Source organism: Solanum pennellii, chromosome 9, assembly GCF_001406875.1.
Source record: "Solanum pennellii chromosome 9, SPENNV200".
NCBI classification, from domain to species: Eukaryota; Viridiplantae; Streptophyta; class Magnoliopsida; order Solanales; family Solanaceae; genus Solanum; species Solanum pennellii.
Genome location: NC_028645.1, coordinates 46,981,613 through 47,009,456, shown reverse-complemented (window position 1 = coordinate 47,009,456; position 27,844 = coordinate 46,981,613). Strand labels below are relative to the sequence as shown.

At 35.1% G+C, this 27,844-nt stretch overlaps 1 protein-coding gene across 10 annotated transcripts; it reads left to right on the top strand.

Annotated features, from left to right (window-relative positions):
* Nucleotides 1–97: 97 nt before the first annotated feature.
* LOC107031562 lies at nt 98–14,184 on the top strand. 10 transcript variants are annotated; one of them, XR_001458242.2, is made up of 8 exons: nt 108–490; nt 628–703; nt 10,249–11,011; nt 11,090–11,226; nt 11,314–11,401; nt 11,483–11,596; nt 11,691–12,129; nt 13,916–14,184. XR_001458242.2 is itself a non-coding variant. In XM_027911763.1 (6 exons), the coding sequence occupies exons 3-6, from the start codon at nt 10,582–10,584 to the stop codon at nt 11,345–11,347; spliced, it is 492 nt and encodes a 163-aa protein (XP_027767564.1). In that variant the 5' UTR covers nt 98–490; nt 628–703; nt 10,249–10,581; the 3' UTR covers nt 11,348–11,402. The 10 variants fall into 10 exon arrangements, 1 of the variants encoding a protein (XP_027767564.1); XR_001458240.2 differs by having other exon boundaries at nt 116–490; nt 10,249–10,355; nt 10,513–11,011; nt 11,483–12,129; XR_003574426.1 differs by having other exon boundaries at nt 105–490; nt 11,314–11,355; nt 11,451–12,129.
* The last annotated feature ends 13,660 nt before the right edge of the window (nt 14,185–27,844 follow it).

The following is a 27,844-nucleotide window of genomic DNA, read 5'->3' as shown; positions in this document are numbered from 1 at the left end:
GATATCTTGAAAACTGTTGGAATAAAGTGACAACCATTGCAAAAAATTTGGTATTGCAATAGTTTTTCGTAACTGTTACAAGGAGTAAGTAGCAACGGGCCATGTTCACACATGGCACTATATTTCCCTCCTAATTTTCCTCAAATATTTTCAGTAAAGCGCCTAAAATTTACTATACAATTAATTATTTTCTCTTTTCCCAAAATTAACAAAACATATACAATTTCAGTATCGCTGAAATTGGCCTCTTTTCATCATCGACGATTTCTAGTCGAGAAGCCCTAATTGTCGCCAGTCAATTCACCCAAATCGATCATCGCTTAAATTTGCCTCTGTAGTGTCGATAGATTTATTCTAACCGGTGCTGGTTGTTTGTATTTTGTTGCGCTGTGCTATGCTCAACTTAATATCGCTCAACAAGTTCTTAAATTGTTGTTGGGTTCATGTGCTTCTCTAACTCACCCCAATACTCCAAGATTTGCTGCACTAGGTTCTTTCTCAACTTTCCAAAACTCTAATTTTAGGTTATATTCTCTGTTTTCTCATGCATATTTTGGACTTATTTTCTAATTTTAGGTTATTCTCTCTGAATTATAAAGTCACTTGGGTTGATTATTTGTACTGTAGATTGTTATAGTGGTTAAGAAGAAAGATATCAGCAAGAGTAGCTGAAGAAAAAACTTGTCCTTGGATATTTTTTAAGGTGCGTTCTTATTTCTTAAAATTATTGAGTTTTGTGGATTTTCATATCAATTTTTTATTAAAAATTTAGTCAGCATTAAGTTGATGCATCTAAGAAAATAGCAATACACTATTGTTTATATGTAACTTTGGTTGTCTATTCTTGTGTTTTTTCAATTTTACTTGTATGAAGATAGAAATATGTGATTAATGAGTAGTGTTTTGGGGTAAATTTGAGAAATTTATTATAGTATCCAACTGTTGTTTGCAGTTGTGATATGATTATGAAGTTACGAGTTGAGATAGTTGTTCTTAAACAATAGGTATTTCTGTTACAGATGAACATTTAAAATTATAAATTTAACTTAGAAATGTTACAACCAAGTAACTTTAAATTGTTTCGAGGATTTGTTTTAGAACACTTTGGAGAAACTGTTTTAGAATCGATAATTCAAGTTTATGTTGTAAGTGCAAAATATTATTTAAATTTAATATGAATTTGAGAGGAATATTTAAACTTAGAAAACAAACTTAGAATTGTTACAACCAAGTAGCATTAAAATTGTTTCAAGGATTTGTTTTAGAACACTTTGGAGAAACTATTTTAGAATCAATAATTCAAGTTTATGTTGTAAGTGCAAAGACATGATGCGAATGTTTATGTATTTATGTTAAATATGAACATTTAACCTTAGAATTATTACATCCAAGTGTCATTAAAACTATTTCGAGGATTAAGAACACTAAGGAGATACTGTTTTAGAATCGATTAATCAAATTCATGTTATAAGCTGAAGAAAAAAAAGTGATTACAGATTAATTTAGATTGTTAATTTTATCAAAGATTACCTTTTATTTCTTCTGATGCTTTAGTTCTGAGATCTTTTAAGTTAGGAGAAAAAATGATAGCAGAAAAGAAAAGAAAAGAATATTGACAGAACATTACTTAGAATGTCATTTTGCCAAAAACAATCTGGAAAATTTAAAGTTATGTGTCTCTACCTAGTACTTGTTCTAGTCGTTAGATAGAATCCTATACACATCACGATATAAAAGCTTAGCTTTAAAAGAGTTGAAAAGAGAAGAATTTTTATCCTCTTGATTCTTATGGTGTTATTTAAAAGTTTAAACATGATATGAACATCCAAACAAAACTTACAAAACTAATGTATGAAACAACTTAAAAGAACAAAAATGGTAAAAGAGAAGCATAATTTGACGATTTCCTATATTGCCATGAAAAAAAATTATAGAAGATAGACAAAATGAAACTTTGAGCATGAATACTCTAAGGAAATAATAGAGATAGTTAAAGGGGAACTTTGAACAACAAGAAGCTAAAAATAATGGTCTTATAATTTCTTGAACTCCATAACCTACAAGTTAATTTAACAATTATGCCGACTAACCATAATTTACTTTATGATTTTCTGGTGTTAAATAGAATTTCAATGGATAATCATGATAAAAGTCGGATGAGTTGCCTAATATTGATAGATGAGTATATTCATGGAGTAAACAATTTCTTGATAAGGCATTTGAACAAGTTTCTCAAGGAAATGAAATATTGTGCCCTTGAAAAAAGTGCATTAACCAATATTGGCATTATAGAAATTTGGTAGAGGATCACTTGGTTGTTGATAGGTTCGTTGATGGTTACACTAAATGGGTTTTTCATGGAGAAGGATCTTCCGTGAGAAAGACACCTCATCCAATCAATGATGATGAAGGTTCTAATTTGCGAGATCATATTTATGGGCTACTTCATGATACATGTACAAATGTGGAAGCTGAACCGGGGCATGGAGAAAGAGTGAGAGAGGGACTATCTGAAGATGTAAAGAAACATTTTAAATTATTAGAGGATGGAAAACAATTGTTATATCCGGAGTGTGAAATCTTTAATAAATTGAGTTGCATCATTCGATTATATTTGTTCAAAACCTTGCATGGGTTGAGTAATGTTGCATTTTCACACTTCTTAGAATTGTTAAGATAGGCTTTTCCCTTTGCTAAGATACCACATTCTTTCGGTAAGGCTAAAAAGGTTATACAAGATTTGGGTCTTAATTATGAAAAAATATATGCATGCCCAAATGATTGCATGTTATTCTGGAAGGACAATAAGAATGTCGATAACTGCTCTATATGTGGGTCTTCTAGATGGAAAGATATTGGTGTTACGTCAACTAATGCAAGCTCAAAAATTCCCGCAAAGATTTTAAGGTGCATGTCTTTAAAGCATAGGCTTCAACAGTTATATTTGTGTCCTGAAATAGCTGTTGGAATTAGATGGCATGCTAATGAACGACCTAATTATGGGAATTTAAGTCATCCTAATGATGGGGAAGCATGGAAAGATTTTAATATTTACATCCAAACTTCTCTATTGATCCTCGTAATGTTAGGCTGGGTTTCTCAAGTGGTGGACTTAATCCATTTCGAACCATGATTATTTCTCATAGCATGTGGCCTGTTATGTTGATGAACTATAATTTATCAACATGGATTTGTATGAAGTCGGAGTATATTATGTTATCAATGATCACTCCAGGCCCATCATCTCTTGGAAATGGTATTGATGTGTACCTACAACCACTAATTGCATAAATGAAGGAACGATGGGAACCTGGTATAGAAGCATATACTAAAACCAACCACACTTTCAAGATATGTGCAGCCTTAATGTGGACCATTAGTGATTTTCTAGCACTAGCAATGCTTTTAGGATGGAGCCCTTGTCACACCCGGGGAGCATCTCTTAGAAGTAACATGGCGTACTTGACCTCTTGGAGGCCTTATACAAGCCCATAGTTATCATTCATCGCATTGTCATAGTAAATTTAGCGAAAAACTTAAAACTTTTCATAGGACATCACATGCTAGAAACATCACTTCGATTATATAAGAATATAAGTTATAATATATAGTTAGATCCTAAGTCTCTTTTGCCATCTTAGACTCAACTTCATAGAATAGATTAAGGACACAACCCTTTAACATCGTTACATAATATTTAAGCTATTACAATACATTGAATATAAACTTGACATAGGAAATCCTTAGAACATAAGGATTCCTTTCCTTGAGCTTGGGAATCACATATAAAACTCTTTCCCCTAGAGACATCCTTTAAGCATGCCTAACCTACACTTGGTGTAAAAAGTTAGAGAAGAATGGTGTGAGTACAAGAATGACTAAGTATGACAACCACATAGAAAACATTCATTTAAAAGGGACATTTTACTTTGAAAACCATGAATCATGCCTTTTTGTGAAAATCTCATAAAACTTTGATATAATAAGCATTATACAATTCATATACTTCATATAGACATATTCAATGGTCAAACATCATATAAAACTACACATTGTACTTAAGGCATGTAACTAACCTTTTTATAGTAAGCACATTACAATTACGGTGAGCTTATTTCAGGTTTACAGTGAACTCTCTCCTTTTACTTTAACTCCTTATCTTCTCAAGTAACACTCTAGTGGTGCTTGGTGCAATGTATAGACAATGTCCCATAACAGTATCCACATTCAACCATCACTTTAAGGCCACTAGGGAATCATGCGTACAACCTTCGTTAACGCAACACATGCATTCATAGAATTATTTTATATAATAAGATACCTAAATCACATTTGACCCAACATGCTTTAGGGACCACATAAATTGACTCATTACAAGACCATACGCAAGCTAAGACTTCGAGCATAATCATAGCAAGTCAATAGTCACATTAACATACTTGGACTTCATCTCATAAGAACCGTATAGAACCTTACTCATGATCCCTTCCTAAGTTTACTTGTGCAATGTACATGTGAAGTCCCATGACCTCACACATACTAAGTAAACCTACAAAGAGACTACAATCCTTAACATGCCCTTCATACATCAACAAGACAAGCATAGACAACCTCCTTCATGTCAAGCAATACTTCTTCATATAGTAAATAAGACCCATACTATGCATATTAGGTAAGGACACATCATATAGACTCATACCATGCATATCATCACAACAATTATACAACACTACAATGTCATGCATAAGGAACATAAACATAATCATATACATTAGAAAACCTTCCTAGAACTCCCTTCAAGAGCTACTTGTGCAATACATAGGTGAAAGCACATACCCACACCTACACTAAACAACTTTCCTTAGGTTATCCTAGTTAGGATCCTAGTCATTTACTTCCATTGTCCAATATACTTTAGGAAAACTATAGCCTTAACAAACACTAAGACCATGGGTGTTAAACATGGAATTTGGTGTTGTAGAACCTTACACAAATGGAAGGTGCTCTTCTTAGCCAAAGTAGAACATTAACATATATGCTAGCATATTAGGTTAAATTCACTTGCTAGATCGTATATGTCTAGCATAACTTATGGAACAAAGAGATATACATAGCCCTCTACATGTTCTTTAGCATTGGAACCTCATTGCATGAGAAACTATGGGTGAATCTTCCTCAAGGAAAGTCAACACCTCGTGTGCAACCATAAATGAATGTTCCTACAAGGGAAGTCAACACCTTATGAGAAACCAATGGTGAATATTCCTCCAAGGGAAGCCAACACCTCTCATTGTCAAGTTCATTCAGTGCTAAGCTAAGTTCCCTTTATTGAAAAGCCTTTACTACATTAAACATAGGCTTAGGATATTGACTCCTCATATGCTTATAGCATATTCAAGCACCTATCTAGTTTTTGGTTACCCTTGAGAAAACTTTTCAAGTGCCCCTCTATTGACTAGATCATCATACATGTGTGTATATACATATATGTGACCAAACCTTTCACATAACACATTAGTGTCACACATGTTCACACATCAAAGCATAAGTCTATAAGTGTAACTATATGAGCAATCCTTTCATATAAACACTTTAAGACATTATACATATTCATAACATAACCATGCGTTCATATTCATATAAATAGAAATCCAAACCTAGGAATTATCCTACCAAGGCACCATGTGCAATCCATAGACAATGTCTCATACCCTTGCCCATACTAGTACACCTATCAAGTCATCCTAGTTAAGGGAGTCATATCATACTTCTTAAACATATACTTAACATGAATTATAGTAGACATTAGTGCATATGAGAATTATCCTTTCATTAGACACCATGAACCTATACTACTTGATAAGCATGCATGAGGTGTTTATGTACATTGGACCATATGTTTACATAATGTCAACGATCCTAACATTAAGGCAACCACCATACAAATATCACAATACACATTTATGTCCCTTAAAGCATAGACAACTAATATATAGCGTAATAGGAACTATACACCACACACCAACCATCATAGCATAGGAGGCAAGACATGTTCATCATTTACAACTAGGACTCCTAATCATGAACAAGACAACATATTCATATAGGGTACATAGGTAGGGATCATGATACACAAGAGTATTCAAACATCAACATGTATACCACACCTAGCCCTAGCATAGTCGTCTTAATGTAGAGGAAGCATCATAAATATAACATAGATCATAAACTAGCACCGTAGATAGGCATAATACTTCACATTGTGTGATCATCATAACCATACTTTCAAGATAAAATAGTATTCAAGTCCATGATCACAACACATAATAGCATAAAATAATTTAAACATTGACATCATAGTCGGACCATACCACACAATTCCATACAAGGCTACATCAACTAGCAATTCTATAAGAAGATTATAGAGAATATAGCCAACTTAAAATTCCTCCAAGATTTGATCATCATTGATCACTTCCAATAATTCAACATCTGTACATGTTTAAAACAGTAGCTAAAGGTACTATTGCATAAACGAAATCATACTTCAAAGATCATAGTTTTCAAGATCACATGAAGTACACTACTTCATCTAGTCTATAGAAAGTATAGAAATATAGATAAATTTACCCAATCCCTATACCTTGATCATCATTGATCACTCATTCAACAATTCATATTCAATTGACATGATTAACGATTGTAATAGGCAATTCAACAAAATTGAATCATAATGCAATCAACATAGAGTCAAGATTACAAGACCCACATTATAGGCCAATTTGAGAATTTAGGAGGATAATGGTTTCTCATGAAATTGGATTCAAATTCATCTTTAAAACAGTAGATAATCATCAATTTATCATAAAAATGCTTTTAAATCAATTTGCAAAAGAACACATGGCTAGATAGGAAATTGGGAATTTTTGTCTTTCATCATATTTGAAAATCCTTGATTGACTCCTTAGATGAATGGATAACTAAGGATGAAGGATCACCATAAATACTATATGAGAAGCCCACAAGAAATCGAACAAGAAATAATGAAAATCCATCCCCTAGCTTGAACTTGAGTTTTTCCCTCTGATGGAGGTTTGAGAGAATTTGGAGAAGAAGAGAGATTTGGGATTTTTTATTTTGTTATTAGGTTTTGGGGTTTTGGCTTGTAAAAGGGGTTAAGTAAGTCATAAAATATGTTTATAACCGTCCCTTTAAGTTAATAAAACACCCCATTCTTATTGGGACTTTTAGACATGTCAAAATTGACTTAAAAATGACGCGACCGGGTCTGGGAGAAGGCTGCACTTCGCGGGGCAGCCTCCAAATTCTGCCCCAAATAATTTTTGGGACAATGAGGTGCGTTCTATGCGTGCGTCAGACAGGGCAAGTCCAAATATTTGCTTGCTCCTTACCTTGGGCAGCCTCTTGTCCAATGTTTGGGTCATCCTTGGGGGCCATTAAGGTGGTCCTCGGGGAGTCATACCCGTACATTTTGACCCTTAACATGTATATTAATATGATAGGGTAAACCCTACTATTTTTGTACTTGAAACAACAGATAAAAACAAGGCAAACATATGAGGACACACTAGCATGTCTAAAGGGCTAACTTTCGAACATCTTGTACGTTCTTGAATGTTTGACCTTCAAACTTCATGAAACTTAACACACTGCCTATAAACATTATTATAACTCATATAAGGACCTCATGAGACCATTACACACACATAAGAACATAAAAACACTTAAGGACCTTTGGTGACTAGTCGTTGAACGTCTTGGTCGTCCCTTGACGTTTGACTTCCAAATCACCTCAAATCAAGTATACATACTATAAAACACTTAATGAACATATTTTAAAACCATTTCAGACACATGTGACTCTCCAAAAACCTAATTCATTTTCAGTGTCTTACAACACTAAGCGAAAATTTGCATTCCCTACTTTTAATTATGACACATGCTCTCAATATCATAAACATAGTCGTAAGATGTGTTATTTGGGTGATCAGAAATTTTTACTTACTAATCATCCATTGCAAAAAGATAAGAAGTCATTTGATGGTAAGCAGAAGCACATGCCTGCACCTACTCCTTTGTAGGGTGTAGAATGACTTGAAGAGTTGAATGAATTCAATAATGTCTTTGGAAAGGGTAAAAGAAAGAGATTGCGAGATAATAAGGGTCCATGGAAAAAAATATCTATTTTCTTTGAATTATCATATTGGGCATATAACAAATTAAAGCACAATCTTGATATGATGCACATTGAGAAGAACACATGTGATAGTTTGCTTCGAACTTTATTAGAGATATATGGAAAGTCAAAAGATAATGTAAATTCTAGCTATGACGTGCAACAAAAGGGAAATATGAAAGGATCTACAACCAATTGAAGCCGATTGTGGAAATATAAGTTTGGCTCATTCATCATTCTTCATGAAGCCAGAACTAAGGAGGTTATTTTGCAGTGTCTTTGAATATGTCAAATTACCTAAAGTGTGTGCTACAAATATATCACACCGCGTGAATGAGAAAGATATGAAAATATCGTGATACAACAGTCATGATTCTCATTTTATGATACATTACTTGCTTCAGGTTGTCGTTATAAAGACATTGCCCAAGAAAGTTTCATTGACATTGATAAGGTTTGACGATTTCTTTAGAGACATATGTAGTAAGGTAATAAGTCCAACGGATCACGAAAAATTGGAGTATGAAATTGGTTAAATAATTTATGATCTTTAAATGATTTTTAATCCAGCCTTTTTGACATAAGGCTAAATTTTCCTATTCATTTAGTGAATGAAATGAAGCTTGGGGGCCCGACTCATCTTCGTTGGATGTATTCCATTGAGAGAAAGCTATATAACTTTAAGGGGCTCATGCTTAATTGAAAATGTCCAGAAGCATCGATAATAGAGGATGTTGTGGGTAGAGATTGTATGAATCGTAGTTTGAGATACCTACATGATCGAGTGAAGACAAAATTCAGTATGTACCAAATTGAGGATGAGGAATGCGATTAGAATTTGTCACCTATATCCCGTAAGATTGGTCATCCAATTTAAAGGGAGAAGATAATTTCATGGATTCAGAGTTACGTCATGAAACATATTGGCATGCCATTTTCAATACTAGAGATGAACAAGTGGAAAAGCTTATCGAGTAAGATAAATCGTACAACAATTATTTACATTTTATAATAAATTTTTTTGTTAGATAAGGTACATTAAGATTTATAAAGTCCGGTAACTAAATTTTCAATATTCATGTTGAATGGAACATAAGAACATAATGAGTAATCATAGTATATTAAATGCATGGGATAGAGCAAGGAGTCACAGTCGTGAATTTAGCAATTGGTTCCAAAAGAAAAGTAAAATGTTGAAGTACCTCGACAGTTACTTAGGCTAGCTAAAGGGCCTAATATGGTGGCATGGATATATACTCCATATTTTATCAATGGATATCGATATCATACGAAAAAGAGGGATGCCCGCGTATAACTAAAATTAGTGGAGCGACTTTATCAGATTCAACAGATAGTTTCTAGTTCTGGGGACCATAATTCTGTTGATGGAAATGTTGTTTATCATTGAGTTATTCAAGATATCATTGAAATTGATTATTATGGTTGTTTTAGTGTTGTATTGTTTTGATGTGAGTGGTATCAGAATGAAGTACATGAATATAGGTTAACTCGAGTATACTTCAACAAGTTATGCAGTAAAGATGACCCTTTTGTGTTAGCATCACAAGTTCATCAAGTGTTTTATATCACGGATAGAATTAAGAAAAATGTTTATTATGCAAAGAATAAGGTTCCTGTTTATTTATATGATCTAGAGGAAGAAAATTGTCCTAGTATAGGCGACAAATTTTGGAGCGAGCCTAATGATGACATTGGTTCCTCAAACGGATTAGATGAGGTGACTTTATATGGTGAAGAGAAGATGTGGCCGTTGATATTGTTGATATTACATGTAAGCACAACATTCAGAAGATACAGTTGTAGAAACGTCAGAATATAAGAATGATGTTGATGAAACAGATTGGGACTGGATGGAGGAAGATGATTAAATGATTAAGTGATCCTCTTTATTCCATTTCTATTGTGCTATTTTATTATTTTTGTTATGTGTAACGAGAGTGGCGTTTACTTTATTCATGAGGTTTGTTAAGTGGAGAAGTATTGAATTCCTTCTTCTAACCAATTATATATTTAATTTTTTAAAATTCCAGAGACTTGAACAATCATGAATCAAGAAACGTGTGTGACAAAACGCCAGAAAGTTCAGAATTTAAACTCTGTTTCAGCTACATCACTTGTTTCTTTGCGAAATAAAAAGGTATCACATCACAAGCACAAACGGAACACGGAGTCTATTTTAACCGTTGAAGTTATGAAGTCAAAGGAAAAGTGTCACAAGAAAAAATTGAACTCGAACAACTCTCTAAATGAATCTCAAGTGTAACATGTGTCTTTGAATTCTACATTTTCTACAGTATAAACAGTACATGAGAAAGTGCAACACCTGTTGCCCGATTCTACCACTCCCTTATCACAAGTAGCAGATGAACAAGTGCAACAACAGTCACAACTTTCTAGTAATCCAGCATCACAACCACTGCATGAACCAATGTAGCAACGTCCACAAAATTCAACCAATCTCAAAGGAAATAACCAATTTGAGGAACAAGGAAAGCATATACAAATTTAAGTTCATATTATTCCAAAAGATCTCTAAATAACTATAATCTACGTAGACCCTATACTAAACAAGAAAAAAGAGGTGGCACAAAAATGCAGGTTGTTCATGGACAGACTAAGCGTAAACTGATCCTGCTAAATGAGTTGAACTATCCCAATCGTCCTACTAAAGAAGTGGTAAGCGAATTGGGCAGCTTTCTTGGAACATTGGCAAGAAATGGAACATTTTGTCCTATTAATGTATTTAATTGGAAGAAGTTGAAGACACATGATGATTTGCAGAACTATAACAAGGTTTTGTATTCTCACTGTTTCATTATTTGATTGAAAATATTTCATTTTTCTTGTTGATGTAATTGGATTAAATTGTAGGAAAAATATGACATTCCGGATGTTGGAAAAGAATGGGCTTTGGGAGCAATTCAACTTGCTTGGAGAGGGTATAATTGTAGGTTGAATAAAACACACTTTTATGCATATGCCGATAATGCAACTCAAATGGCAAAAAGGTGATAAATAAATCTTGAATATCTCGTAAGAATTTTTTCTCCATTACTACTAGTATCTGTTTGAATCATTAATTTTTTAATTTGTAGGAGACGTCCCACACCAATAAATAGAATCGAATAAAAGTTGAGGTATCCACGCACTGTTGGCAAGAAAAGTTTTGCTATAATTCGCGAGGTTTGATGTTTTTTTGTATAATTACTATGACATTGTTCACTTTGTTTAGGAATATTTTAATGGTGACTTGCATGTAACTAGGAAAAAAAGAAGGAAACTCCTTATGCTTTGCCAAGTAAGGACTTATTTGTGGCTACTAGAAAAAGGAAATCTGACCAAGTATACAAGGACTCATATAAAGATACAATTGCCAAAGTAGTATGAACTTTTCTTATTATAAGTTGATCTATATGAATTTTTTGTCCTTATATATGATCGATTCAATTTAATTGAACTCTCTTCTATTGAGCCTGATATGAATGCTGAGATGGAGAGGATAGAAACTCACCAAAATGAAGATGTTACTCAATCTCTTGACGCATTTACAACACCCATGAGGCAAGATCATCTAGGTCGAGTAAGATTATATGGACGTGGAGTAACCAAGACTCTTTTGAAACATAAAAAGGGAGGTTCTGGTCTCGCTTCACAAACTGTCGCTGATGAAATGATGAAGAAAAAATTCGAGGAACTTGAAGAGCGGATGCAACAAATAATGCAAGAAAAATTCAATGCATAAAAAGATACAATAGAAAGATATGTTACAGTAAACATCATTGCACAACTTCAGCGTCTAAATCCAGGATTAACACTTCATCCTAATATGCTATGATTCACTTTTGGTTCGCTTGAAGATAGGGGTGCTCTTAAACTAATCAATCATCCATTTGATGGCTGTAACAATAAAGGTTGGTTTTCTTACTTCTTCTTATATTCTATCTTGAACAACTCGATCATGATTCATACACATCACTGTTTATTGTTTACTAGTTAGAACTAGCAAGATTGGCCGAAATACTTAAATAATGAGAAGACATGATCATTTGCTTAAACATCCACATGTTTAAAGTCATGTTTAGAATACAAGTTGCAGTTCTATTTTCAAAGAGGCAAACTTTTCTACTTATTGTAGAAGACCCATAAAAATGTTTACCTTCATTCTTCTTTAATAAACATCATTGTAAACCTTAATTCTACTTTGTTCTATCCTTTATAGTATTTATTCTCTGTTGTTGTTGTTCTGTTCTACATGCTTTCAGATTGTTACCTGTCTTATTGATGTTTGACTGCGAGCAAAAATCACAGCCTTACCTTAGTCTTTGCTTACTTTTTCTTTGAGTTTAAGATTTTCTTTGTTAGATGTCTTATTGATGTTTGACTGTTGTATGTTAGAATTAAGTTTTAACTTCACCATAGATTGTAGAACTTATTGTACTCTCTGTTTCTTGAGTATGAAATTGTGTATGGTTATACAGGTTGCATCCAATATTCTTGCTGCCTCTTTTCTATTGATAAAAACAGATTACTAGAAATGAAATAATTGATGTGTCCTAAATTGGTGGGCTGGGTGTTAAGAATTTAGGGCTGCAAAACATGTGTCTTTTATCAAAATGGTTGTGGAGGTTTGGTAAAGAGTATCATGCTCTTTGGAAGGATGTAATCATTAACAAATACGGGAGCATAGGTTATAATGTGGGTGAAGGTACTAGTATTATATTTCGGAGAAAGACAAATGGATCGGCTAGAACTCACTCATGGAGGATTTTCCAGATTTATATTCATTTTGTGACAATCCTGAAGCATTCATTGCTGAAACCTAGACTAACCAATGATGGAATATCATCTTCAGAAGGGTTCTAAATGAATGGGAGATTGAGAGTGTGGCCTGCTTACTGTAAAGGTTAACTTATTTCTCTAGTTTAAATACCATCCCTGATACAATCAGTTGGATACATCATAGGGTTTGAATAGCCATTTGTTTCTACATTGTAGAGGTACTTCTCAGGTGGGGCATATGTTTCTTAATCTCATACAAAAACCACGGGTGATGCCGCCTGAGCATGCGGCAGATCATTGAGTCGAACATTCATCTAAGAGGACATTCATTGATGTATGTCCATTTTCCCGCGACCATGAGTAGAACATTCATGTAAGAGGAGAATTTATTATGTTGATGTTGGCATGCCGATTGTCATCAATTATATTGGCATGCCGATTTTCTTCTTCTTCCTCATCTGATACATTCCAATCAAATACATTAAGAGGCTATAAGATTCAACTTTTGGATACATTTGTGACATTTTCAACATTTTTGCATAAATTGGTGTTTGGATATATAGGCTATGACATTAAACTTGTTCCTTCTACCATATTATCCTAGTTTGTATTGTCTCTTGAAAGAGTGAGTTCATATATTGAGTAGTATTATTTTTGACGAAAAAGTTTGTTGAATGCTTCCTTTCTGAATTATCTGCAATGCTTGAGTAATTGATAGATAAGTCTGTTAGAATTATCTTCAATGCTTCTTTTTTTAATTAAGTTTTGGACGATTCCCTCGTGTTACTGAAGCACGGTTTTTGATGAAAAACTATGGAGAAAGGGGAGAATTCCACATGTTACAGAAGAAAGTTCTTTATCCTCTCATTTAATCACCTATTATCAACTAAATATAACTTTATGCAAATTTTTTTGTAGGTATCGAAAATGAAGAATGGGGAAAAGATCATAGCAATGAAGGTGATCTTGACCTTGAATATTTTTGAATTTCTGATATTAGATAGTTCTAATATTCGTTGTGCGGTCAAACATTTAAAACTTATATCATAACTCATTAGTATTGATGAAATACCTAAGGGATCATTTGGGTTTGAACATATGTGCTGCTCTTATGGATATATTATGATCTCTTTGTTAGATATTTTGATGGTGATGTTTATAAAAATTTTTCGATGGACGACTAATTATATATGTATATCTATTTTATTATAATTATATATATATATATACATTGATAGTGTCTTACGACTAAGATTTTTATTTCATGTACATCATATATTGCAATATGTTGTTAATCAATTAGAACCGTCTATACATTGTCATTGCAAAAGATTAAATAATCGCTACAGTAGATCTTGGAAATCATTGATATTTTATAAAAATAACCATTTCTATTAGATAAATAAATGTTGCAATATGTACTCTATGGAAACACTTATAATAGAATAGGAAATCGTTGCAATAGGTTAAAAGTCGTTGCAATAGAACTGGAAATCGTTGATTTTTTTTATAAAAATAAATGTTTCTATAAATAAAATACATGTTAGAATATGTACTTTATGGCAACGCTTATAAAATGTTGCATATACCAACTATTAGGTCGCATCAGAAGGATGACATAATCAGTGCTATAAGAGTGTCTATGGCAACTCAATGCTACTACCGTTGCATTAACTGTTTCCATAGCTCTAGGTTACGACCCAAAGTACCCCTTAGGCGTGACCGGTGTCATAGTCCTCTAAGAGGACTAAGACAAGCCCTTATCATACATCATAGCACATCATAGGTCAAAAATACGGAAAATTTAAAACGTTACATATGGAGTTTACATAGACTCCTCACATACGAAGTGTACATAGACTTCACTTTGAGCATAACAAATCATATACAAATCTAAAGTCTCATCTCACATGTAGACTGTCTACAAGAGTATGAATCACAATAGTTTGGGAATAGCCCTTAGTCTATTACAATATGCCATATTGGCTACAATAAATTCTCAACATGATAATGGAATAATTGTCTCAAAACATAGGCAAAACTAATAAGGCTTGATAAGTGGCTCTATTCTTGGAACTCATGAGGAATCACCAATTGACTTAGGAAAGATCCAAGTATTATTATCCAATGACCACGAATCTCCTTGATGGCCCGAAACTAAAATGTTTGGGGAAAATGGAGAAATATGGGTTAGTATAAATCACATGTACTAAGTATGGATCCTATGCACAAAAATAATCAATGCTTGAGGAAAGGCACAATTTAGTCAAAACCATGCATAATGTACAACAATTAAATCTACAGATAAAAGGAAAATCATAATCATATCAACATATAAGTAACTCAAGCAACACTTGTGCAATGCTAAGAATAAAGCCCCATTACCCTATCAAAAACATAGTATCACATTAAGCCACCCATTTCATACTTACACATATTCTCATAGATAACATGCTTCATATATATATACTACTCATAGCTTATCAACATAATCATAATCATAATCATAATCATAAAGGAAAACTACTAGAACAATCCCTTAGGATCCTACATGTGCAATGAGTAAGAGAAGTCACATACCCTCCCTTACCATTTTTAGTAGCCTTCAAGACAACCCTAATAAGAGTTCACATACTCAACTTGTTCATTTACTTTTACATTAGGGAAAGAAGTGCAATAACTGACATGAAACCATGTGAGCTACATGTAATTCGGTCTTCAACTTCCACATGAAAAAGAGAGGGTTAATACTTGCCTAAGGTGTAACCATTCGTACGTAGCTATCTCGGTGGATCCACTAAGCTAGAGTCCTATGTGGGCACATAATTAAGGGTCAAGGAGATTGTTTCTATAAACATTGTCTTTCTAATGTGGAGGTTTCAATATCATCAGACGACACATCATTCGGGAATCCGAACTTACTAACGTGAGTAACCCATGTGGAAGGCCGGACTTACTAACGTGAGAACTCCATCTCATTTACATGACTTTCAATGCTAAGCAATTTTTCCCTTTAGTAATCATATTATCTCATCATACAAGTTCACATTAGTATCTTCTAGACCCCTATGCAAACATCTTATCATATATAGCTCATAGGTCATCACAGGTGAGATCAATCCTTTCACTTTAGACACCACTTCATAAGTGAGTAAGCCTTTTACTTAACACTTTATTGTAATAATAAGAACTACTTTCAATCATACAATAATCGTACAATAACATGCATACGTAGCCAATGTCTAATTCAATATAATAGGGTTAAGGATGAGGAATACTTAGCATCAACATCAAAACGACACATTAGACTTAGAAGCATTACTATATACGTAACTCATAATTCATAATTGAATTGAAGAAGAACCAATCAACATACCTCATTACCCTTCCAAGAATTTTCAAACTTCCATTACAAAGAATACATAATAAATTACATAAAAAAGGTTAATTCAAGAAGCAATTACATAATTAGCAACAATGTAATCAATCTAAATATTTATAATCTTCACAATTAACCATATCAATTCAAGGTTTTCATGAATTGGGGGAAGGACATGAGTGTAGGGAAATACCAAATGAAATCATCAATTAACCATAAATATATACTTAAACAACATTAATTTATCATAATTTACCACAATTGATTCATAATTTTGATTTTCAAAGAAGTACCATGTGTAGAAGAAAACCTAGATTTTGGGTGATTTAAAAATCTTATTTTAGAGGGACCTCTTAGGGGAAAGAACCCCAAGAGTTAAAGAAACCATAGCTTAAAGATGATAAATCCAAGAAATTTGGTTGGAAACTTGAAGGATTTATCTTCTTCTTGGATCTCTAATGGTCTTCAATGGAGGTTTGGAGGAAGAGAGATTTTGAGAAAGATGAGAGTGATTTTTTTATTTCAACTTTTGGGACTTGTTTTGAGTGTTAAAATTTACCTAAAATTTACCCTAAGACCTTATATAGTCACCAATTAAATTACCCAAAATACCCCTCACTTAAATAGGTCTTTTGTGAAGTCAAAACACTAAAAATACGACTTTTGCGAATCTAGTAAGTAGCTGCGCATCGCGGGGTTAATTTCACGATTTATTTTTGAAATCCGATTTGAGGCAGTGGACCTCGTGTAGGCCCTTGATGTACCGTCGTTTCACGGTATTTTTAATGCTTTTTCCTTATGTTTAGTTTGTGTCCAAAAGCCTTTTTGTATTGATTTTTATGTAAGTTTCTCCTTATTTGCAGGAAATCTGTCCACAGTTGAACGCAGATGTTTTTTAGTGAGAAATGCAGAAGAGACCACCTAAGGAGCTTATGACGGTCCGTGGAGCCTGTGACGGTCCGTAGGTGGCATCGTAGTAAGGAGAGAAGCTGCTGAACGAAGTTGGGGAAGTCTCACCTAGTGTGGGATTACGGAATTCCACGACGAACCGTCATTGCCACGACAGTCTGTCCTGCTGCTTCGTCGTAATGATCAGAGAGTAGTCCAGTACCCAAATTCCAAGAAGATAAAGTATTATGGAACGGAGACCCTCGACGGACCTTCGTGCTTGGAATGGTCTGTCATACCTGTTCGTTGACGGTAATGAAGAAAGCTGCAGAAGAATTTGTGAAGTATGGGACGACGGAGGCCATGACGGCCCGTCGTGACCATGATGGGCCGTCGTGACCACGACAGTCCGTCACGAGGTCCGTCGACTCAGAAGCATTTTTACAGATTTTCAGTAATTAGAATCCTTCTTTTATCAGGTTTTTGTTTTTATAAATAGTTCGAAAAACTTCATTTTTGGGGTTAGACTTTTTGATAGTTAGACTTTTTGATAGTTAGGCTTTTGGATAATCTTTAGTTCTCTTGTTCAAGTATTGAAGGATTAATTTCAGCAATCTTTACATTTTTTCTGGAATTGATTGTTGGTACTTTTGTTGATTAATCAAGTGAATTTCTGGATTTTATTTTTTCTCATTAAAGTAAGTGCATGAATTCTTATATTAAATATATGAATAGTGTGATTATGACCATGGGTAACTAAACTCCATAACTAGGGTTGTGGGAACCATGGGTGAATAATCAGGTAAAATCTAACTAAAATAGCAATTCTAGAATTGTGTCTTGCATGTATTGATAATTCTTTCGTTTAGAAGTCTTTTTAACGAATGGCCAACGTTAGAACTCGCCTTAATGCTACTTGCCGGACAAAGGAGGTAGATAATAGGAAAAGAATTATTGACATAGATTTAGTGTACACTATCTAATAGGTTAGTGTCGATTGGTACGAGGTAATACCTTAGTCAAATATCTAATACAATGCTTCATGTGAGGTAAAGGTAAGGGTTAGTATAGCAACACACATAGCCGGACCAAGGTGCGGAGTGAAATTTTCTAGATGCCGGACCAAGGATTTAGAGATACATAACTTATCACTTTACATGCAAGATACTAGGAAAAAATTGTTATAGTTACAATTATCAAGTTAGAAACCTGTGGGGAACACTTAAGCCCTAGTTACTTTTATTAATTGATTAAGCTCCAAGATTAGAATCTGTTAGTTTGTTACTTTAATTTAGTTAATTATTTTCATTAATTTAGAAATAAAAACCCCCCTTTACTGTCTTTTGTTTTCTAGGGAAATAATTGACTAAATAATAGTAATAATAGAATAAAGTTAAATCTGAACTATTTTTCTCGTGGGAACGATCCCAAGCTCATTAGTTGGGTTCTTTACTTGATACGACCGCTTTACTTCTTATTTGAGAAGTAAGTTTGAGCCTATCAGCCCTGTTTCGCGAGGCTAAGTTCCAATCTCCCCGTGATGGCTGCGCGTCTTGCGTCAGCCATGACAATGCTGTTGTACGCAGGCTGTTTTGGCAGCCTGCTCTCCCATGTTCGGGTCCTCCCCAAGGACCCTTCCCATGGTCCTTGGAGTGTCGTGACTGTAAGTTTTGACCCTCTATGCTATATTTTACCAAGTAAAAGTATTTTTCCATGTTTTGGAATTCATATGACCCTCCTTGAAACCTTCACAAAACATCTGGCCGTCAACAAGTTAAATATCTCTAATTTACGGACGTTAAGGCTTTTCTTTAATGCTATGGCTCCAACACTTCTCAAACACGTTTTTACGCTATTTTAGGTCTAAAATAATCATTATACAATATTTGAGGATCTAGGATGGATCATGGAATTTCCAGGGTGTGCCAATACTGCCCTCTTAGGAATATTCGTGCCCGAATGACACTCTTGACCAATATAAGAGGAAGAGACTCAAGAATAGTAGCCCAACCAAATACAATATAATTTAATGAGTCACAGATCATTGGAGTAATAATTCACTCCTTTCAACATATAACCATAGCAATTACACATAGGAACAGAATCCACAACATACCATATACATAAACTCAACTTTTCATATCACATAAGGAGGAACTACCTTATCCATTTCAATATGAGCTCAATATGAACATTAATAGTTGACATGCTGATTTCCTATCAAAACAATATCAGACATGCTCACCATAATTTTCATGATTACTTATAGCATACCACATACATTAAGTGAAAGCCAACTATATGAAATATATTTCATGGAAAGAAAAGAATTCAATTTAGACATGGATTTCTACTATAATATGCACATATTTACAGAAACATGATATATTCTACATTATTCATAATATTCATAAAGGAACTACTATCCTCAATCTTGGCAATGAGTAAGGGGAAAAATATGAGGATAGCGGAACTTCATGGCGTACTTGGCCTCCCATGTTGCACCCTCAACAAGGTGGTTCCTCCATAGAACTTTTATAGAGGCAACCTCCTTATTCCTCAATTTCTTAACTTGGTGATCCAATATCTCCACCAGGACCTCTTCATAAGAAAGGTCCTCTTTTACCCTTAGACCTTCTAGATAAAGAATGGAAACCGGATCACCTATACACCTCTTAAGCATAGAAACATGAAACACCGGATGAATCATGGCCAACTCATTTGGCAACTTCAACTCATAAACAACACTCCCAGCCCACTTCAAAATTTAATTCGGTCCCACATAAAGAGGACTAAGTTTCCCCTTCTTTCCAAAACTCATCACCCCTTTCATGGGTGTAATTTTTAAATAGACCCAATCTCCTACTTCGAATTCAAGTTCCCTCTTTCTATTGTCGATGTAAGATTTTTGTTGACTTTGAGATGTTTTTAGTCTATCTCTTATAACTGGAACCTTCTAGAGGACTTCATAGACCAAGTTGGGACCAAGTAGAGCAAGCGCAACTACCTTATACCACCCAACCAAGGATCTACACTTTCACCCATAAAGTGCCTTGAAGGGTGTTGTAGAAATAGTCGAATGGTAGCTTTGATGTAGGAGAACTATATCAAAGGTAGGTGTTCATCGCAATTACCTTTTAATTCAATGACACGCGCGCTCAACATATCTTCAAGATTTTTAAGAGTACGTTCCACTTGACCGTCTGTCTTGGGATGAAAAGTGGTACTAAGATTCACTTTCGTACCATTCCCACTTTGGAAAGCATTCCAAAAATTGGAGGAAAATTGAGTATCTATCCGAAATGATGGACAAATGTGGTCCATGTAACTTCACTATCTCTTTGATGTACAATTTGGCATACTGTTCCGCCGAATATGTTACTTTAACGAGAAGATAATTTTCGGACTTGGATAACCCATCAATGATGACTCATATCGTGTCATGTTGTCTTCTAAAACGATGAAACCCTACTACGAAGTCCATGTTAATATCCTCCCATTTCCATGTAGTAATACCTATATTTTGAGTCAAGCCACCCGGCCTTTGATGCTCTGTTTTGACTTGTTGGCAGTTTGAACACTTATGAACAAAATCCGCTATCGCTATGTCCCTTTTCATACCATTCCACCAATAAATTTCTCGTAAGTCACGCTACATCTTTCTGGCACCCAGATGGATGGAATAGTGGAAGTCATTAGCCTCTTCCATGATCAATTCCCTTAACCCATCCACATCCTATACAGACAACATTCCTTGGTGCCTAAGAGCCCTTTCTTCCCCTTGAGAGAAAGACTCATTATATACTTACTAAGGACCGTTTTCTTCAACTCCATCAACAAAGATCAAGGTGTTGCTTGCATTTCACCCCAACCAACTAAAGATGACTCGGAATTCTGGCGAACCAACAAACCATCCTTTGGAGAGCCTTCTATTCGAATACCCAAATGAGCCAACCTATGAAACTCTTTTAGTAACTCTTTCTTATGATCAACCACATGAGTGACACTAACCATTGACACTCTAATCAACGCATCCGCTACCACATTATCTTTTCCGGGATGGTAAAGGACACTCATGTCATATTCCTTTAAAAGTTCTAACCATCTTCTTTGACGTAGGTTCAAATATTTTTGGGTAAACACATAACAAGAACTATTGAGATCGGTGAATACATCAACATGTACCCCATATGGATAATGTATCCAAATTTTCAATGCAAATTCCATGGAAGCAAGCTCTAGGTCATGAGTTGGGTAATTCTTCTCATGTGGCTTGAATTGCATAGAGGCATAAGCTATGACTTTACCATGTTGCATGAGCGCGCATCCTAGACCCACTCAGGAGGGATCACAATGAACCACAAACCCTCTGATAAGGTCAATACTGGAGCGGAGGTGAGTCTGTCTTTCAATAATTGGAAACTCTTTTCACATGATTCCGACCATTTGAATGTGGACTTATATTGGGTTAAGGACGTTAATTGAAATGCGATAGAAGAGAATCCCTCCAAAAACCTACTATAGTAATCGACCAACCCTAGAAAACTTGATATGTCAGTAGGACTCAACGGTCTAGGCCAACTTTTGACCACATTCGTCCTCCTTGGATCAACCTCTACACCTTTACTAGAGAAAATGCAACCAAGAAATGAAACCGATCTCAACCTTAACTCACACTTGCGAAACTTAGCACAAGTTGGTTATCCTTGAGAACTTGCAAAACTATCCCCAAATGTTTCATATGATCATTCTCACTCCTAGAGTATATCAAACTGTCGTTAATGAATACAAATGACAAACAAATGAAGATACTTTCTAAATACTCTATTCATAAGATCAATGAATGCCGCCAGGACATTTGTTAGACCAAAGGAGATCACTAGGAATTCAAAGTGACCATATCTAGTTCAGAATGCCTTTTTCGGAATATCAACCTCCCTTACTCTAAGTGAATGATAACCTTACGTCAAGTCAATCTTTGAAAAGTAACTCGCTCATTGGAGTTGATCAAACAAGTCATCAAACCTAGGGAGCCGATACTTATTCTTTATACTAACTTTGTGCAGTTTACGATAATCTATACACATTCTCAAAGACCCATCCTTCTTCTTCACAAACAATATCGGGGCACCCCATGGAGATATGTTTGGTTGAATGAAACCCTTATATAGCAAATCTTTGAGTTGAGCCTTTAGTTCTTTAAACTCGGCCGGGGCCATCCGATAAGGAGGCATTGAAATAGGTTGTGTATCCCGCAATAAGTCTATGCCGAAGTCAATCTCCCGTTCGGGAGGAATTCTAGGAAGGTCATCGGGAAAGACCTCCACAAATTCCCTCACTACGGGTACCAACTATATCGGATAGACTTTGGATTCAAGATCCCTAACTCTCACTATGTGGTAGAGACAACCCTTTGCAATGAATTTTGAAGTTTTTAGACATGAGATGATCTTACCCCTAGGATTTGAGTTTCCTCCCTTCCACTCAAAAATGGGTTCATTTGGAAATTGAAATTTTACTATGCTTGTCCTACAATCAATGGAGGAAAGAAAGCATGCAACCAATCCATTCCCAATATGACATCAAAATCAAGCATATCAAGTTCTATCAAGTCAACTATTGTAACTTTATTGGGCAAGAAAAAAAAACAACCATTATAGACTCTATTAACCACCATGGAATCACCCACCAGGGTAGAAACATAAAAAGGTTCTTCTAATATGTCAGGTAGTATATCAAACTTCATGGTTACAAGAGGGGTCACAAATGACAATGTAGCTCCCTAATCTAACAAAGCATATACATCAAAAGAAAACAATTGTAACTTATCGGTAACCACGTCTAGTGAGCTCTTTAGATCACCTCGGTATTGGAGAGCATTAAAGTGATTCTTCATAGGATCATCTGGATTTGGGGCACTTGCTTGAGCTTGAGAATTTTCCCTTCTTTGAGTACTCATGATAGGGCAATATCTCTTCATATAACCACTCTTTCCACAACCATAGCAATTACCCGTACCAACTAGGCACTTACCATCATGCTTCCTACCACGTTTTGAACAAAGAGGCTTCTCAATAAAAGAAGCATCACCTTTCCCCTCTTGGGTCTTGGGAGTAGACACCTTACTCTTGTTGACTCATGGAGCATCAGGAGGGCCTTGGTTGGAAGACCTCCTTTTGAACCTTGGTTTTTCTTGAACATCAAACCTATTCTTAGAAGAATTCCCCTCTTCGGTTCTCACCTACTTCAACTCCCTACAAACTTGCTTAAGTTTTTTCTCCTCAATTTGTTCGGCATGAACCATGAGACGAGAGATGTCCATTCTAGGAATCAACCTAGCCTACCTACATTCATTAACTACAAGATCGGATATCCCCAAGAAAAATTTATTCGTCTTGGCCCTAGAATCTGCAACCATAGTAGGAGCATCTTTGATAATTGAGTGAACTTGAGGCTATACTCATTCACGCTCGTATCCCCTTGACGAAGGTTGATGAATTCTTGCATTTTCCTCTCCCTTAATTCCAAGTGAAAGAACCTATCAAGGAAAGCCATTTTGAAATCTCTCCAAGTAATCCGACCTTCTATAACCGCCCTTTCATCCTTCCATTGTTCATACCACACTTGAGCTACATCTTTGAGTTCGTAGGTGGCTAGTTCCACCTTTTGTTTAGAAGAAATACCCATAGATTCAAGAACTTTTAACACTTCATCAATTAAACCTTGTGGGTCCTACTCCACCTTAGAACCATAGAAAGTAAGGGGATTCATCATTGTAAAATCCCTAATCCTTGAAGGGGGTGTGTTAGCATTGGGGTTAACTTGCACCCTTTTATCCCTAGCAACTTGGGTAGCAACCACTTGAAACAAGCTAAGAATGGCCGACTTTATCTCAACATCAGACATAACCCCTTCTTCAATAGGAACTTGAGGGTTTTGAGGTCTTGAGGGGGAACCACCTCATTCAAATTCTCCTCTATGGCCCTTCGGGCATTGTTCCTCTTTTTATTCATTGCTTATAAGCACAATAAAAGGATTAGAAGAAATGACTAGATAGAGTTAAGACTCTTAGGAACGACTAAGGAATAACAAGAGAGTGAAAGTTCCTAAGCATCACATAGGCTCTCATTCATAAGTGTGGGGCGCTTCACAATTATGAATAACACCCTACATAGACATGGTTTAGTGATACATCAATCCTATGATTTCTCCAACTCATGCTCTGTTACAAAGTTTGTTACAACCCAAAGTACCCCGTAGGTGTAACCGGCGTCGTCGTCCTCTAAGATGACTAAGAAAATCCCTTATCATACATCATAGCACATCATAGTCAAAAAAATAGAAAATTTAAAACATTACATATGGAGTTTACATAGACTCCTCATATATAAAGTGTACATAGACTTATCTTTTAGCATAACAAATCATATAGAAATCTAAAGTCTCATCTCACAAATAAACCATCTACAAGAGTATTAATCACAATAGTTTGGACATAGACCTTAGTCTTTTTTGATATGCCATATAGGCTACAATAAAGTCTCAACATGAGAATGGAATAATTGTGTCAAAACATAGACAAAACTAATAAGGCTTGATAAGTGGCTCTTTCCTGAGAACTCATGAGGACTCACCAAGTGACTTAGGAAAGATCCAACTCTTTTTCTCCAATGATTACGAATCTCCTCAATGTACCGAACCTAAAATGTTTGAGAAAAAGGGAGAAATATGGGTTATTACAAACCACATGTACTAAGTATAGCTCCTATGCACAAAAAATCATCAATGCACGAGAAAAGGCATAATTTAGTAAAAAGTATACATAATGTCCAAAAATTCAATCTACACATATAAGGAACATCATAATCATATCAACATATAATTAACTCAAGGAACACTTGTGCAATTCCCAGAATAAAGCCTCATAACCCTATCTAAAGCTAAGTATTACATTAAGCCACCCATTTCATACTTACACATATTATCATGTATAACATGCTTCATACATCAATACTACTTATAGCTTATCAACATAATCATAATCTTAAAAGAACACTACTAGAACCATCTCTTAGGATCCCACATGTGCAATGAGTGAGATAAGTCACATATCCTCCCTTACACTTTGTATTAGCCTTTAAGACAACCCTAATAAGAGTTCACATACTTAACTTGTTCATTTAATTTTATATTATGGAAAAAAGTGCAATAACCGACATGAGACCATGTGAAATACATCGAATACAGTGTTCTACTCCCACACCAAAAAAAGAGGGTTAAGACTTGCCTAAGGTGTAACCATTCATACGTAGATATCTATGTGGATCACTAAGCTAGAGTCGTATGTGGGCACATAGTAAAGGTTCAAGTAGATTGTTTCTATAAACCTTGACTTACTAATGTTAAGGTTTTCATATCATGACACAACATATAATTCGGGAACCTGGACATACTAACGTGAGGAACCCATGTGGGAGACCGGACTTACTAACGTGAGACCTCCATATCATTTACATGACCTTTCAAAGCAATTAATACCTTTAGAAATCATATTATCTCATCAAAGTTCACATTAGTCTCCTCTAGACCCCTATGTAAACATCTTATCATATATAGCTCATAAGTCATCACAAGTGAGATCAATCCTTTCACTTTAGACACCACTTCAAAAGTGAGTAAACCTTTCACCTAACACTTTATTGTAATCATAAGAACTACTTCCAATCATACAATAATCATATCATAACATGCGTACAAAGCTCATGTATAATTCAATATCTTAGGGTTAGGGATGAGCAATATTTAGCATCAACATCACAACCACAAATTAGACTTAGAAGCATTACTATCTATGTTACTCATAATTCATAATTGAATCAAAGAATAACCAATCAACAACCTCATTGACCTTCCAAGAACCTTAATACATCCATTACAAAGAATACATGACCAATTATATAGACAAGGTAAATTCAAGAAGCAATTACATAATTAACAACAATGTACTCAATGTAAATATTCATAATCTTCACAATTCACCATATCAATTCAAGGTTTTCATGAAATTGGGGAAAGGACATGGGTCTAGGGAAATCTCATACTAAATAATCAATTAACAATCAATATATACTTAACTAAAATTAATTCATCATAGTTAACCACAATTGATACATAATTTTGATTTTCAAAGAAGACCCATGTGTAGAAGAAAACCTAGATGTTGGGGGATTCAAAAATCATCTTTTGGAGGGAGATGTTGGGGAAAGCTATCCCAAGAGTTAAAGAAACCATACCTTAAAGATTATAAATACCTAAAATTTGGTTGTAAACTTGAAGGCTTGATCTTCTTCTTGGATCTCTAAGGGTCTTCAATGGAGGTTTGGAGGAAGAGAGAATTTGAGAGAGATGAGAGTGATTTTTTTATTTAAACTTTTGGGACTTGTTTTGAGAGTTAAAATTTACCTAAAACTGACCCTAATACCTTACATATTCACCCATTAAATTATCTTAAATACCCTAACTTAAATGGGTCTTTTTGTGAAGTCAACACACTAAAAATACGACATTTACAAATCTGGGAAGGAGCTAAGGGTCGCCGGGTTAATTTCACAATTTATTTTTGAAATCCAAGTTGAGTAAGTGGACCTAGTAAAGGCCTCGCGTCGCTAGGCCATGTTCAATCTCCCCGCGATGGCTTCGCGTCGCGCAGCAGCCACCACAATTTTGTTGCACGCAGGCTGTTTTGGCAGCCTGCTCTCCCATGTTCGGATCTCCCCAAGGACTCTTCCGATGGTCCTTGGGGTTTCCTGTCTATAATTTTTGACCCTTTATACTACACTTTACCTATTCAAAGTCCTTTTACAAGTTTTGGACTTCATATGACCCTCCAAAATGCATTCTGCTCGCCTATGTTCGGGTCCTCCATAAGGACCCTTCCGATGGTCCTTGGGGTGTCCTGACTGTACTTTTTGACCCTATATACTACATTTTACCTATTAAAAGTATTTTTTACAAGTTTTGGACTTCATATGAACCTCCAAAATCTTAACCAAACATTGGAATGTCAACTAGTGAAATATCGCTAGTTTATGGATGTTAAGGCTTTTCTTTAATGTTATGGCTCCAATACTTCTCAAATAAGTTATTTACACTATTTTTGGTCTAAAATTATCTTTATGCAGAATATTAAGCTCTAGGATAGGTCATGGAATTTCCGAGGTGTGTCACTCTATGACCACGCAAGCTGATGTAACGCTTGATAACTCGTTGCGCAAGATTTATGGCAACAGTTTGTTTATCTATAGTTACGGTTTGATCCGTGTTGCCACACGCCTATTTTCCAGTAGTGAAAGAACATAGGCAAGAAAACCCAAAGAGGGTATTATGAGGTTTTTTACTCAGAATTCACCCAATCACTCCCAATCAATTTACCTGAAACCCAAAAAAATTAAGTGCAATCTACGCTAATGCATACAAAACAAAAAGTAAAGTGTATGGCGAAGATGAAGCGAACCTATGGTGAAAATGTGCCGAAGACCACTAATGGAGTGGGTTGGTCTTGTTTCTCGGAGCCCGCTGGA

Excerpts from the sequence above, each read along its gene's own strand:
- LOC107031562 (XM_027911763.1), top strand. The coding sequence starts at position 10,582 with ATGAACAAGTGCAACAACAGTCACAACTTTCTAGTAATCCAGCATCAC. Across the intron at positions 11,012-11,089 it reads ATTTGCAGAACTATAACAAG|GAAAAATATGACATTCCGGA; the intron begins GTTTTGTATTCT and ends ATTAAATTGTAG. Across the intron at positions 11,227-11,313 it reads GCAACTCAAATGGCAAAAAG|GAGACGTCCCACACCAATAA; the intron begins GTGATAAATAAA and ends TTTAATTTGTAG.